Raw genomic sequence first — 14,745 nt, forward strand, 5'->3', positions numbered from 1 at the left:
CTCTAGGATTTGTGAGAGTTGGGGACTGTACTATAGACATCTTGTTTCAACCAGTCTCATAAAAATTCACTGGAGACATATTTCAGTAGCTTTGCAGGAGCTAATGTAATCCAGAAGAGCTTGCTCTGAACTGAAACTAAAGCATTGAACAGGTTCTGATCCGTCTCCCACAGAGCACTTGGGTTGCCCATGCTATGTCCCTTGCCTATCCCTGTTTCCTTCCTCAGATCTCCCTCTGCCTTTCCCTTCTTTCACATTCTCCCTCCTCCTCCTCCTCCCCTCCAGTACTCCAGCAGCACACGATTTATTAACTGAGGTGATGCAGTCCACCAGCCTGAGCTCACTCTGATTGTGTTGTGCTCTGATAGAGCTGATAAGCTTTCCTGAAACCTGGACAACCAGGAAGTGTGTGTAGAGACATTTTACTATCTCTGTAGTAGGAGCCAGGTTGGAGAGGGCACTTTTCTGAATAAGCTCTGAGCTACTGACAGTTTGACCCTTAGCTTTCCCTCCTAAAACAGTAGAGTCAGTTATACAGGTTTCTGATATTGTATCATGTACCTGTGGATTTCTAATACAAAGTGTTAACTTGTGTCAGCTTTTCAGGTTAAAACTTTACCATAACAATTCTCAAACCTAACAGCTCAACTCCTAGCAAGACTGGGGCTGTGACCTGCTTCTGTTAGCACAGTTCACACCAAGAATCAGTTATTTGGTAGGTAATTGCATTTTTCAGGTGACTTGCAAATAAAACTGGGCAAAGATGCTCATTGCTGTTTAGGTTTTGCAAGGAACAATTTGTGATGGTGTTATTTCTAAAACCTTGAAGTGTCTTTGGGCTGTTCATGTGTAAACATACCAGAGTAGGTGTCTTTGGGTCTGAGGAGGGCCAAAACTAAGGAGTTGAGGCAGGCCTGCAACATCTCTGAATTGCAAGCAGTGAGAGAAGCAGCTTAGAATCCAGTATCCAGGTGCTTAGGATCCAAAATCTCAGCTAACTGCATGTGCTTGGTTTCAAAATGGAGTTTATTTTTGTTGCCTGTGCTTTTGTACTTTACCTTAGCCTGTGTTTGTGTTTCTAGCTGTTCATACCCTACATAATCTCAGCCTGCCACTCTGTACCACCCTAGCAATTATAAGACTTTGCTGTACTCTTCCTACATCTTGGATACGTGCATCAGAATAGCAACAGTGCTGAAGAAAACACTGCAAGTGCAGATCATAACCCAAATTTTATTGCCAGCAGAATTTTGTACTAAAAGGTGAGGCAAGGCAGGACTCTACGTAATAGAGTGATGCGCTGTTCCAGCTTTCAGGTTTCTCTGAGAATATCACTCCATTACTTGAAAGTTCTCAATTACCCTTTAGATACTCTGTGGTTTCTGCTCTTGACTTCTTTTATAATTTTATTTTATATATATGTATTTAACTATTTTCTTTCTTTTCAGTCACTCTTGCAACTGCAGGATCAGACAGCATCTGTTTTGTGTTCTCCTTCTGATGTACCTGATGGGGGATTTAATAACCAAATCCCCATGGTGATGCGAGGGAATTGCACTTTCTATGAGAAAGTGAGGCTTGCTCAGATAAATGGAGCTCGTGGGCTGCTGATCGTTAGTAGAGAGAGACTGGTAAGTCTTTCTGTCTTTCTATATTCCTCTGATGTTAGATATTGTCTTGTCTTCAGTGCTCATTGCTGTTGACTGATGCTCCTCTTTAAAATAAATAATATATATGTGTGTGTGTGTGTTCATGCGTATATGTACATTGCATAGCGGTGTGTGGAAATAATAAATCTGAAGGAAGGATTAATGAAACAGGAGGAAGTGCTCATTTAAGTAGGAAGAGTGCTGTGTAAAGCCCATGTAACTTTCAAGTCAAGGGCTCAGAATTATCCTTATGTCATATGAAATAATGGAATCAAAGAAGGAGGTTAGTTTCTTGACTCATACTACTACCTTCAATGAGATTTAGAGCACAGTTATCTAGTGCTTTAGATTCAGCTGGAGCATCACCAGTGTATGTTTTGTAAAATTAGCAGTTTTGAATACTGTAGTCAATACTAGAGGCACACATCAGTCATAAAACCATGACCCTGATGTGCAAAAGATACTGCTTGAAGTTTGGTTGCTGCATTTTGCTGTTACAGTCTTTAATGACTTATATTTTACTGGAAACAGGCATACATTTTGACTTTGAGTTTTTGCTGTCATTATGTTCCTTTCTAGAATATTTTCTAGAATATTGCAACTTCAACCCTTTTGAAGTAGTAGAAGTATTTGCAGAAATGGATATTCTTACCTGGTCTGAACTGTCTTTCAGGTTCCTCCTGGGGGTAACAGGAGTCAATATGAAGAGATTGATATTCCTGTGGCTCTGCTCAGCTATACTGATATGTTAGATATTGGCAAGGTAAACTTGATACTAAATGCTCCAATTTATATTATCTCCTTTAAATGAGTCACTGCTCAACAGTATTTGAAGTCCATCTTAAGAGCTTTGAATCTGTAGAGAGTTGTATTCATGAAGATTGCATTATTATGTTTTGAAAAAAAAAAAGTGAATCTCTTGGGAGGTTATTTCTCATTTTCAGAATAAAATCAAAATGGAGTCTGGGGCTGGAAATAAATATCACTGATAGTAGAGCCAATAGATGTCTCTTAAGTATTTATAATAAAGTTTGATTCTGAGGTTGCTTAGGGTAAACTAAATAACTGAACCATTGCTAAGGTAGCTTTTTGGAAGTTCTTCATAACTTGTACTTACCTCCGCAGAGTTTCGGCAGCTCAGTGAAAGGGGCAATGTATGCACCAAATGAGCCTGTGCTAGACTATAACATGGTGATTATATTTGTCATGGCTGTGGGGACTGTTGCAATTGGAGGCTACTGGGCAGGAAGCAGAGATGTGAAAAAGTGAGTAACTGGAATGCAGTATGTCAGTTTTCTTGTATTTCTCACAGGAAAAAAAAAAAAGGTATTTATCTAAAGATCACCTGGTAGCTGTCCTAATGAGATTTAGAGACTGTCTATATAACCAGAATGGAAAAAAGCTGATGTGACATTTGAAAGGCCCTGAGCCTGGTATTGGTTTTGTCACTGTATGAAATTATTAGAGTGTAATTTGCATGTAGCAGTTTAGTGTTTTGCCTTGTCAAAAAGCCAAACATTTGAAAAGTTCAGAAGGAAAATTGGATAGTAATAGGCTTCCTATTTGTGCTTTTGCAAAAATCCACCATAAAAATACATATATAAAAAAAAAGATGTTTTTACTAGTATAGTGCAAATAAACTGAGTAGGTGGCTAACATGTTTATTATGAATCTTTTATTGAAATGTTATGGTTACTTTTTTGCCAGTAGGTGGAGCTGGGCAGAGGAGGTTGTCTGTGCCACACTTATTTTTAACATTTACTTTACATATACAACCTGACTTTAGGATTTCTTTGGAAGTCAGCAAATTACTCTGCAGTAATTTTCAGGATTCTGTTGGGTTCCTAGTGAATGAAGAATAGTACTCTTGATAAACTAATGCAGTAGTTATTGTTTTATGCATTGTGTTATGTCTGATGTTCATACATCCATGCGAAATGTGGAGTTCCACTGACTTGAGTGGAAATCAATGCAGGCATTGGTGGTGTCATGTTTTCCAACCCCATGTAGTTCTCCCTGAAGATTCAGTGCCCTTTATATACTTTGTTGCAGAAGGAATGGACTGATTATAGCCATGTTACTCTTTCAGGAGGTACATGAAGCACAAACGTGACGATGGGGCAGAGAAACATGATGATGAAACGGTTGATGTGACTCCAATAATGATCTGTGTATTTGTAGTGATGTGCTGCTCAATGCTGGTCCTCCTTTATTTCTTCTATGACCACTTAGGTACTCTTAAAGTTGTATTTGTATTGATACATCTTCAATATCACAAGGCTGCCATAGTTTAAAGAACATTTTTACTGTGAAAATAATTATGAAATGGCTGTATGCTGCCATGTTTCTTCATCCCAACATGATTCAAAGCCCTGTAAGAAAACCCACCAAGTAGATTTCTATACCTGCTTCTAGTGAGGTTGGATTAGGCGATCATAGAGCTTTTCAAATGTTAAAGCCTATTAAGTAGATACAGACTTAATGTCTTCCACCTTTTATTTTTTGTCAAAGGTGTTCTCAAACCTATATTTGTCTTTCTATTATTGTTCAATTTGAAGTTAAGTTATGGGATCCAGGATCAATTTTTTTATCTTTATAAAGTTTATAAGTTTCTACTGATCACTTATCAAATTGATTGACAGAAGAACATGAAAGCCTAATGCACTGGAACTTCAGTCCTCATATTTCTGAGGAAGTTATGAAAGATGCATCCCATCTGTATTAATTCATTTTTGCTGCTAAGTGAGTTCCCTTATAATGCTTATGTATACTCTTAATGAGAAGATAAACACTTCACCATAAATTGCCTTTTTAGGCTTGTGATTTAATGATTTTTAAAATATTAGCACAGAGGTTTTGATTTGTTGAAGAAGCTATTGCATAAAGTACACCTCACTAAAATGAGCTAGAATTAGATACTTAAAGAGCATAAATTTAATTAACAGTCATTTGAAGTCTCCGAATTTAACGTTTACTGGTGAAATGTAAGCCTTGTTTCTCATTCAGGTTTTTTGATTGCCTGTTCTTTATTCAGCCAGGATATGAAAAAAAGCATCTCTTAACTTATCCTACTTGGACTTACTACTTTTTCTTTCTCAGTCTATGTTATCATAGGAATATTCTGCCTGGCTGCCTCAATTGGTCTTTACAGTTGTCTGTCTCCCTTTGTAAGAAGATTCCCTTTGGGAAAGTGTAGGTACGTGGCAAGTTCTAAATCTTTAATAGGCAAAATTAAGTTTTTATAATGTTGGGTAGGTGTGGGATTTACAAGGTGATTTCATACTTAAAAACATTTATAAAGGAGGAGTGTAACTACATAGACAACAGTAGCTTTGTTGTTTTTCATTTTCAGAATCCCAGACAACAACTTGCCTTATTTTCACAAGCGTCCACAGGTCCGGATGTTGCTATTGGCAATATTTTGTATCTCTGTCAGCATAGTCTGGGGAATCTTCAGAAATGAAGATCAGTAAGTGTATGCTTTATTTTCTGTGCTAGAAATGTAATATGCTTTATAGTACAAATAACTGACATCTGTAGAAGCCTAAACTTATCCTGAATTTACAAGTGACAGGAAAGAAACTAGAGACTTGGGCAGAAGTTGTTCCTTATGTACTTCATCTTAGTCTTGTTGGTTTAAGTTACAGAAAACTGTCTCTTGTCAAGCTTGAATTTCTGAGTCCCAGTCCATATTCTGATCTTTGGCTTAAGACAGCTTTTTCAGAAGTGGTATAGAAAGTTGGACACAAGTTGTCTAACTTACTACGTCATGATCTGCATGTGTGTTTTCTCAGAGAGAGTAAGAGCTGTGAAGCTTGTCAGATCTTTAGTTTCTCTCAGCTGACTGGTATGAGTAAATAATTCCATGTCCAGTATTGCTGCAGTACCTAATTATAGCATGTTCTTATCACTTTAGTTTTTTGTTGTGGTGGTTTGTTTTTGTTTGGGTTTTTTACCACTTACCTCACTCCCAGATGCTCAGGTTTCCCCATGTATGTACATGTGTTCATCTTCTTAGTCCCTCTGTCAAGGATTCTGTGTTGGAACTGAAATGCTGGCTTGTGTTTCTGCTGATGGTACCAAAGATGTCTTGCTTGTGCTTTGGGTGCCTGTTACTGCCTTTGTGGGGTCAGTTTTCTGTGTTAAGTTTGTGGATCATTCACTGGCAGAACTCATAAATCCAGGAAGCATCAACTTTGAAACCTTTTAGAGAAATAAGTGTCAGACTGAGGAGTACAGAAGTACTATAGAGCTATTCCAACCTGGGATATTTAGGAGTAGGAAATCCATTTTCTACCTCAAAGATGGAGTGGACCTGAGCGTCTCCTGCACAAAGCTCCATCAACAAGCGCTCAGGTATTGATCACAACAGCATAATCTCTCATCTGCATCTACACTTCAGCGATTTTGGGGAAGCCTTAGTGTTTCGTATCTCAAATCCTACTACTTTGATCCTAGCGATCGAGAATAAAGCAAAGAGCGTTGGTGCTTCTATACCTAACTTGAAAAACACAATCAAGAAATAGCCCCAACTGTAGGCTTCCCTCAGCACACAAGGGTGTACACATACACACAGGCTAAAGGACCCCAGCACTTCCTATTTTGGTACCCACTGACCTCATTCAGCCAGTTTTCAATCCACCTCAGTGTCTGCTTATCTGGCCTACACTTCCTCAGTTTCTCTATGAGGATCTTGTGGAATATTCTCAGTGGGAAAGCCTTACTGAAGTCTAGATAGACAATGTTCCCACTGCTCTTCCCTCATCTACCAAACCAGTCATTTCATTGTAGGAGGTTTTCAGGTTGATCAAGCACAACTTCCCATTTGCGAATCCATGCTGACAGCAATGTTGATTTCAAGCAAGTACTTTTAATAAAGTTTTTTTGTCCCAAGCGGGTCCTTACTGAGGACAAGGCTTGATCTGGCTTTCCTATTGTTTCCTGTGGAAAAAATTGCTCTCCTCTTTCTTTAGGTGGGCTTGGGTTCTGCAAGATGCTTTAGGAATCGCTTTCTGTCTTTACATGTTGAAAACAATTCGCCTGCCTACATTTAAGGTATGAAAGTTAAACAGATCTAGAAAGAGGATGTTTGCCTGTATATAGCTGAACAGAGGAGCCACTTCTAATAGAGTACATTGGCTTGGAAATGCACTTGTGTTCATACGTAGCTTGGAAGAGTGATGCAATGAGTATACTGTAGACCAAGAAGTGGCATGTGATTGTTATGTATGGTGTTTGGTAACTTAAAGTTCTGTAGAGTGTTGACTACTAGTAAATCGCACACCACACACTTGTGGGTTTTGGCGGGGGGGGAGGGGGGTTGGTTTGTGTTTTGGTTTTGGTGGGGTTTTTTATTGTGGTTTGGGGGGGGGGGTTGTTGGGTTTTGTTTTGTTTTCAAATTTGACGCACAACTGATGCATCATTCTGGTGTTTCTTTCAAATCTTCCAGAACTTATTCAGTATCTTAAGGTGAAAATCAGTATCAGTCATTTAGTTGCCCCTTAGGCAGCTCTTCAAACTCTGTTTCAAGTTATCTTCACCTATAAATTTGTTTCCTTGTACAGACTGGCCAAAGTAATGTGGATACTGTTTCAAGCTATGCCTAGCATCCTCCAGAGGAAATACAGATCTTCTTAATATTTCCTAACAAACTGAAACAGCACCATTTCCCGATTTTACATGATAAAAAATTTTAGGGACTAACATGTAATTTTGTGCCCAAGAATTACTTTCTTTTATATGGTGCGTGTGAGACCCGATTCCTCCATCTAAAATATTTAGGAGTTAAGAAAAATACGTGGTGACTTGTTTGTTAGCTTTTGCCTTGCATAGTCTTAAGTTGCTAATTATTAATTCTTTGCTGTTTCCTAATGCAAATGTAAATACCAAGTATATTGTCTCTTCCTTCAGGGTTGTACCTTGCTCCTCCTGGTTCTTTTTGTGTATGATGTATTCTTTGTATTTATCACACCTTTTCTAACAAAGGTAAGTAAAGTACTTCTCTAGAGCCTGCTGGTCACAGAGCAAACTAATGACCTGTTTCTCTGTGTGTTCCTAAATGATCCCAGACCCGGTGAGTGAAGTGCTGACTTGCAAATTTTCCCCTTTTTTCTTTAGACTGGGGAGAGTATAATGGTAGAGGTGGCTGCAGGCCCATCTGATTCTGCCACTCATGAAAAGGTACTGTATGCAGTCTGAAAACATGGCACTAACTTCCAGCTATTACATTTTCAACTTCTCTAAAATTCAAAGACCACAAAGCTGAAATGGGGATGCCAGCCTGAAAAGAATTTAATGTGGAAGTAAGCACTCCTTAGCTCTCTGGAAAACTACACCAAACACGGGGGGCAAGGCAGACTTTTAGTGGTTCATCACAAGAGCTTTGGTCTTTTATCTTGCTTTAAGAGGGTTTGAGTACAAGGCAGCTCATTAGCTCAGCTTTGCAAAAACATGACCACGTTTGTAAATAGAACTTTTATTGCTAATGAAGCATATCCATTTTTACCTAAAGCGATAAAACTTATATGATCAGTCTGTCTCTTCCCCCTCCTTCCCTGTTTTGATAATTGCTTTATGAAAAGCTGAGGCTATAGGCAAAGGAGAGGAACACAAATTGGAGACAGAAAGAAAACAGAAGTTGGTATAGTTCTGTACTGTTTGACAGGAGCCAGCTGCATGCACAGAGCTGTACAACATGATGTGATTCTTTAATGTACTGTATTAAAGAGAATACATGTTTGCAATGAACTTTGCCATACTGTCCCTCAGTGTTGCAAATTATGTAATAAATAGGAAAGCTTGGGGGGGGGAAGTCTTTAAAATTATTCAAGTCTTTACTCTTTTGAGACTTTCATTGCAACCAGTAGATTGAAATAGAAATGGTTATTTCTTATGCATGTAGCAGTTTACCTAAATTTTTTACGTTCCTGCAGTTGCAACAGGGTACACCAACTCTGCTTTATGTGAGGACTTTGAAATTAATATAGTGTTTTGAGATGTCTGTCATGGGGAGTTGTCTTGGCTGTTTGAGAAAGTATTTCATCACTCCTATCTCAAATACATTTTGTTGTCAGTAATATTCATAAAAGATTTTAAGGATCTATAATATTAAAAAAGATACATTTGCTGTATTTGAAGTCTACAGTTTCAGTACAACAGGAACAAGTTCTGGTAGTTGGTGTCAGTATGTAGAGAAAACAGCTTTTCATAAGGCATGTGTCTCTCTCATTCCAAGCTCCCAATGGTCCTGAAGGTTCCACGACTGAACTCTTCACCGTTGGCTCTGTGTGACAGGCCCTTTTCTCTCCTAGGATTTGGAGACATTTTAGTTCCAGGTATTTTTGTTTAGCATGTTAAGAATTTTACTTGTTGCACACTCATATTAGTTTATTCTGCTTGTACTTCCGCTTCAAGTGGGAAGTTTGATTTGACTACTGTAAAGCTGATAAATTTATACATATATCTTTTTATGGTTTTTTTTTTCTGCACTATTCACTTTTTCCATAAGAAATTAAATGCATTAAATTAATCTTACGGTTCAGTTTCACATGCAGTAATGTCAAATGTAGAGAAATCTCAAGAGTTGATTTAGCAACTAATTTTATAGTATAAAACATCTTTAATAGAGGAAATTATTTGTCCATTTGCACATTATTTGAGTACACACGTACCTGACCACTCAAAACTTCATAATTTTGTCAGTCATGCAACATCCAGTGTTTCTACCACACCTTCTCTCAAATTTGACTTTAGGTAGTATGTGAAAGTATGCCTGGCACCACTGCAGGTGAAAACAAGTATTCATCTTCTGATTGTCAGATTTCTTCTGAGAAATCATTTGTTTATTTTCTTATATTTTGGGAACTGTGAACTGTGTCATCCCTGTCCGTGTCCCCTCCTCCCTGCAACCTATAATAGGCATAGTTATTAACAATAAATTTCTACTGTCTTTACTAGGAGCTGGAAGGGATGAACTTGCTCTTATTCTTGTTGTGAACACTGTATTTTTACAGCTGTTTATTAGGGATGGGATGATGTTTTGTATCTAGGATCTGTGTATTTGTAGATGTTAATTTTATTATTGGAGTGATTCTGTTGTACTGGGCTTGTGTTTTCATGTAACTGTTTTGTAAGCTGTGCAGCCTCCTGAGTGATGCTGTCATAGTACTTGGGCAACCCTGTGTTTAAGTAAATGTTGAGGAAAAAAAAAAAATCTTAAGTTTTTAGATAATTTGATGGGTTTGTGTATTTTAATGTGTGAATGGTTGAAAGCATGTTGTAATTGTTCTTTCCTTTCCTAGGCTTACTAGTAGCCTATTGCCATAGATTTGATATTCAGGTGCAGTCGTCCAGAGTCTATTTTGTAGCCTGCACAATAGGTATGTATAAGTGTGACACCTGAACACAATACCTACGGGGGTTGCTCCCTTTAAAAGCGTACCATTAATCTTCTACTACATAGTTTGGGTGTTTTTATTCTTCTTCTCCTTTTATTATTAAACAAATATTTTAGCTAAGTACTTTTGCGGCTAGATCTTCCATCACCAAGTTATCTGATGTTATTTTCCTGAGCTGTTTTGTCTGCCATATATAAGGGGAGCTTCTTGTTACCATGGCTTGTCTCACTATAACCCTTACATCTATGCTATCTTTATACATGCTTAGCTACTCATTCTGGTTTCTTGATTCATGAATCTTTGAGTTTATTGCATATGAGAATTCAGGTTAGGCATGTCTTCCTTTGACTTTGTTCTTAACTTTTTGTGTATTCTAAAAATCTGTGACCTATGATGCAACAAGTTGCATTATGGTGGCTGTAACACCTCTAAATTAGTTTTCCTTTAGTTTGTAGAATCCACAGAGTTACACGCCATGGACTTAAAAGACAACTGATGAATAGGATCCTACAGATTTCTGTTGGCTTTGTTACAAAGTATTTATGCTAGCAAAGACTTAAGACGCTTGCAGTTAATGTAATGAAAAATTTTCATGAAAATCTGCTTTAGAAATTCTTTTGAAAAAATAGCAGGGTTCTTGGAGACTTACAGCAGGTTTAGAAAGATGCTTTTATTTCAATGTACCAAATCTTACGTAATTTCCTCTCATATATACTTAAATGAAACTGTTGTCTTACCTGGCACTTTCAAAACACATTTACAGAAATTGATAGAAAAATATTGTATCGGTGAAGAGTCAGCAGTGTACTATTGCAGCAATGTACACTAACCACGTACAGGGTTGTGTTAGCAAGACTGAGTCAACAGTATGAGAGAAGTGATTATTCCTCTCAATTTGGCAGTTAAGAATGAGTCTTAACCAGGATCCCTGGTGCAAGACAGACTGACATACGGGAGTAAATCTGGTGGAGGCCATCAAGATGGCTGAGGGCTGGAGCACATGATTTTAAAAGAAGAGAAGGCAAAGAGGACTTTCTGATGTTGTCCACAGCTACCTAATGTGAGGATGCAGAGAAGAAAGACAGACTTTTCTTACGGGTGCACAAGGATAAGATGTGAGGCAATGGACTTAAGTCACAAGAAGAAATATTTCAACTAGATATAAGGAACTCTCAGTAATAAGATAATGTGCCCTGAAAAAAACACTTTGGAAGAATTGTAAAAAGTTATCAAGTATTCTAATCATAGAATTGTTTAGGTTGGAAAAGACCCTTAAGATCATCAAGTCCAACTGTAAAGCTAACACTACCAAGTTGTCACAGACAAGTGTTTTAGATCACTTAAAGAATCACTGTCAAAGGTATTAGCAAAAGTGATTTTAACATAAATTTGTAAAAGTGCAACTTAACAGAATTTGATGGCAAGATTCACTATTACTTACTACATGGAAGAAACATACAAAGGAAAATCAAGTTAGAATCGATTTAGGATGATTTACACAGAAAGCAGGGATGCAAAAAGGTAAGGGAGAGCCTCCCATTGAGTCATGAGGTTCAGAGTGGACCCCTTTGCTTTCTAAACTCCATTTCAGAGAGGAGTCTAGGTGCGGCTGGATCCAGACTTAGTCCCAGACTTGGTTAACAGTTTATGGCTAATGGAATTACCTGCGTGGATTTCATTAGACATTCATTCAGCATGCTATCAGTCACTTACTGAGGATCTGTTGCACATAAGGGGGTCTCTTAGTCTCAGGTAAGTAATCTCAAACCTTGATGTTAAAGAAGCGCCTTCCATCCAGGAGTCCGATGTTAGTTTGCTCCATAGAACCCTAGGTTTCCTGAAGCAGAGACTCAGGCATCGAATTTTAAAAAAATAAATAATTTTATAGAGTGGTACAGCAGCAGGATCGGCTTGAGCTGGGTGACTCCAGGGTGGGACCTGAACAAAGAAATCCCTGGGCAATTATACCCTTACAGACTATTCACCTGCCCCTCACCCTGCCATTCTTCACACTCCAATAGTGATTCTGGTCTGAGATCTTCTGACCCCTTATTGGATTCCTTCACTGTCTCCAGACAGGCTGTTACCTTGTCAGCTTGCAGGTGCTGTTGACAGTTGTAGCCTCCTTATCTCCTGGTTTGCGCTGGCTCTGGAGACCTTGTTTTGCTTGAGCAGGTACAAGTTCAGTAAGTTCAGCAAATCTCGGTGAAAGTTTACAGCTTGAGGCCTAAGCCTTCAGCAAATCTAGCTACTCATGCTAAGTAAAGCTAAGCAAACAGCATACTAAATAACACAATGTTATACCTCTAAGTGGTTCATTCTATTTTAAAACTTACTTATTTAAGCTAGACTACTACTATCTCTTAACACTGAGAGGTGTCCCTGCTCAAGGGGAGAGTTGCCTGGCATGCAGTCCAGTTGATGTCCAGGGAGAACTCAGCTCATCCAACAATCTGGCATTGGTAAAAGGATCTCATTGCTTTGAGGAGTAAGCCCAAGAGGTGCCTGAACTCAAGGGGAGATCACCACCATGCAGCCATGCTGTCTAGCAGGGAGAGCTCAAAGAAGGCTCACTTAGGCTGTCATATGTATGGGATAAAGCCGTTGGTTGGCTCATAGTCAAATTGCATACCATGGGAGAGGTATGCATGAGACTCCTTGTACCCACAATTTTCTTTGTTCCTCAATAAATGAGGCTTGGAAAAACCAGCTGCTCTTCATGTGTTAATTGCATGATCAGTGCTCGCTGTGTGTCTCTGCTCCTTTTGTGGATTTCCTAGAGGACTTGCCTGGCTATGGCTCAGGCCTTTACCTCCTTTGGAGCCTGCACCAAACTGCTGCTAGTTTGGTTAAGGGGAGGGGCGGCAGGGAGTGCATCTGTCACACAAGTCCCCCACAAAACCATGTCCCTAAGCACCACATCTACATGTCTTTTAAATACCTCCAGGGATGGTGACTCAACCGCTTCCCTGGGCAGCCTGTTCCAATGCTTGATAAACCTTTCAGTGAAGAAATTTTTCCAATCCAGACCTCCCCTGGCACAACTTGAGGCTGTTTCCTCTTGTCCTGTTGCTTGTTACCAAGGAAGAGAGACCGACCCCCACCTCGGTACAACCTCCTTTCAGGTAGTTGTAGAGAGCGATGAGGACTCTCCCAAGCCTCCTTTTCTCCAGGCTAAACAACCCCAGTTCCCTCAGCCGCTTCTCAGAAATCTTGTTCTCTAGACCCTTCACCAGCTTCATTGCTCTTCTTTGGACACTCTCCAGCACCTCGATATCCTTCTTCATCTAGTTCCTGAATAAAAATCAGTTGGTTTTAGCTTCATTGTTCTGAAAGTGTAACTGAAATTAATTACATTATGAGATCCTAGCTGCTTCTGTTTGATGTAACAATTTTTGCAGAATATATGCAGAAATTAAATAGAAAGTAATAACAAATTATAACATACAGCTGGATTGTTGGGTTTTTGCAGGTTTTTTAGGGGTGCTGCAGGATACTAAGAAACAGCCAAAGCCAAGCCAAACAAGAAGCACATGTTATAATGGTCAAAATAATTTTCTGTATCTGAATTCGTAAATAAGCGGCACGATATTTCACTTGTTTGTTTTGCCTTTCTCAAACTGCTTAAGGTAATGATTTAATTGCACAGTGCGGACTAGGCCGATCACACTACTTTCACAACATGTTATTATAGGTCGAAAGTCTGTAGTATCTCTAAGTAAAGCACTATTCCAAGCTTACATTGTGTATATAATACATTGTGCCTAAAGAGGCATGAAAAAATTCTGGAGATGTTGTTTTACATACTACTTGAAAAAAGTTCCTGTTAGAATGCTCATCTAGCTAATTATTTAGTTGTTCTTGAGCAGAGCTGTATCTGAATAACTGGGTTTTGCTCGTTTTGTTTCCTTCCAGCATATGGCATAGGCCTTCTTGTGACCTTTGTTGCCTTGGCATTGATGCAGATGGGCCAGCCCGCTCTCCTCTACTTGGTGCCCTGTACTCTTCTCACAAGCTTTGCTGTGGCTCTTTGGAGAAAGGAGCTTGCAATGTTCTGGACGGGCAGCGGCTTTGCGGTGAATACCAGTTTGATATGAGTGTCTTCAAGAAATACTAATATTATAAAAACCTAACTAGAATTAAAGTTGAGTAAAATATTGCAGTATTATCAAACAAAACCAAAGATTTTTTTTTTTGCTTGTTTGCTTTTTTACATACTTTTTTGCCTCAGTAACATTTTCTTTTTTAATGTCTATGGCCACTTAAACTGGCTAATGAAAAGTAAAGTAGACCTTGTCTATCCTTCTTGATTCTGCCATAATTTTACTCTTTTGATCTCTGTTGAAAGTATTATTATTTATTATGGGTAAAATATTAAAATAGTATATAAAATGTAATGTTTTATAGTATTACATAAAATATATCCTCAAAAATATTTTTCTTCGTATTTTTTCAATAGCCTACAGCTTACGAGTTAGAAATCTAGCTCAATATCGTAAATTATCACTTTGTTTCACTGTGGTAGAAGTGAAATTAATTTGATTCCAAAAGGAGTAATTTCTATCGTGATGCATGATTATAGATTTGAATAATTACTTGAAGGGCAAATCTATCAAGCTAGAGGTTCCCCGTGAGTTTTGTTATTCAACTATTTGTGATAACCTTCACAACTTTCCCCTAGAGAACTGAATTTAATTGT

At 38.4% G+C, this 14,745-nt stretch overlaps 1 protein-coding gene across 2 annotated transcripts in view; it reads left to right on the plus strand.

Moving 5' to 3' along the window:
* SPPL2B (signal peptide peptidase like 2B) overlaps positions 1-14,745 on the plus strand; it is a 35,931-nt gene that overhangs the window by 11,435 nt on the left and 9,751 nt on the right. The window contains exons 3-14 of one of the 2 annotated variants that reach the window (XM_069789962.1): positions 1,449-1,631; positions 2,323-2,412; positions 2,775-2,914; positions 3,739-3,881; positions 4,749-4,845; positions 5,002-5,118; positions 6,623-6,704; positions 7,561-7,635; positions 7,768-7,830; positions 8,885-8,984; positions 9,951-10,028; positions 13,962-14,190. In XM_069789962.1, the coding sequence (XP_069646063.1) occupies positions 1,449-1,631; positions 2,323-2,412; positions 2,775-2,914; positions 3,739-3,881; positions 4,749-4,845; positions 5,002-5,118; positions 6,623-6,704; positions 7,561-7,635; positions 7,768-7,830; positions 8,885-8,984; positions 9,951-10,028; positions 13,962-14,143 (1,350 nt within the window). In that variant the 3' untranslated portion in view covers positions 14,144-14,190. The remainder of the gene's footprint in view (positions 1-1,448; positions 1,632-2,322; positions 2,413-2,774; positions 2,915-3,738; positions 3,882-4,748; positions 4,846-5,001; positions 5,119-6,622; positions 6,705-7,560; positions 7,636-7,767; positions 7,831-8,884; positions 8,985-9,950; positions 10,029-13,961; positions 14,191-14,745) is intronic. The other variant, XM_069789961.1, reaches the window with a different exon arrangement.

This window comes from Haliaeetus albicilla, chromosome 8 (assembly GCF_947461875.1).
Source record: "Haliaeetus albicilla chromosome 8, bHalAlb1.1, whole genome shotgun sequence".
NCBI classification, from domain to species: Eukaryota; Metazoa; Chordata; class Aves; order Accipitriformes; family Accipitridae; genus Haliaeetus; species Haliaeetus albicilla.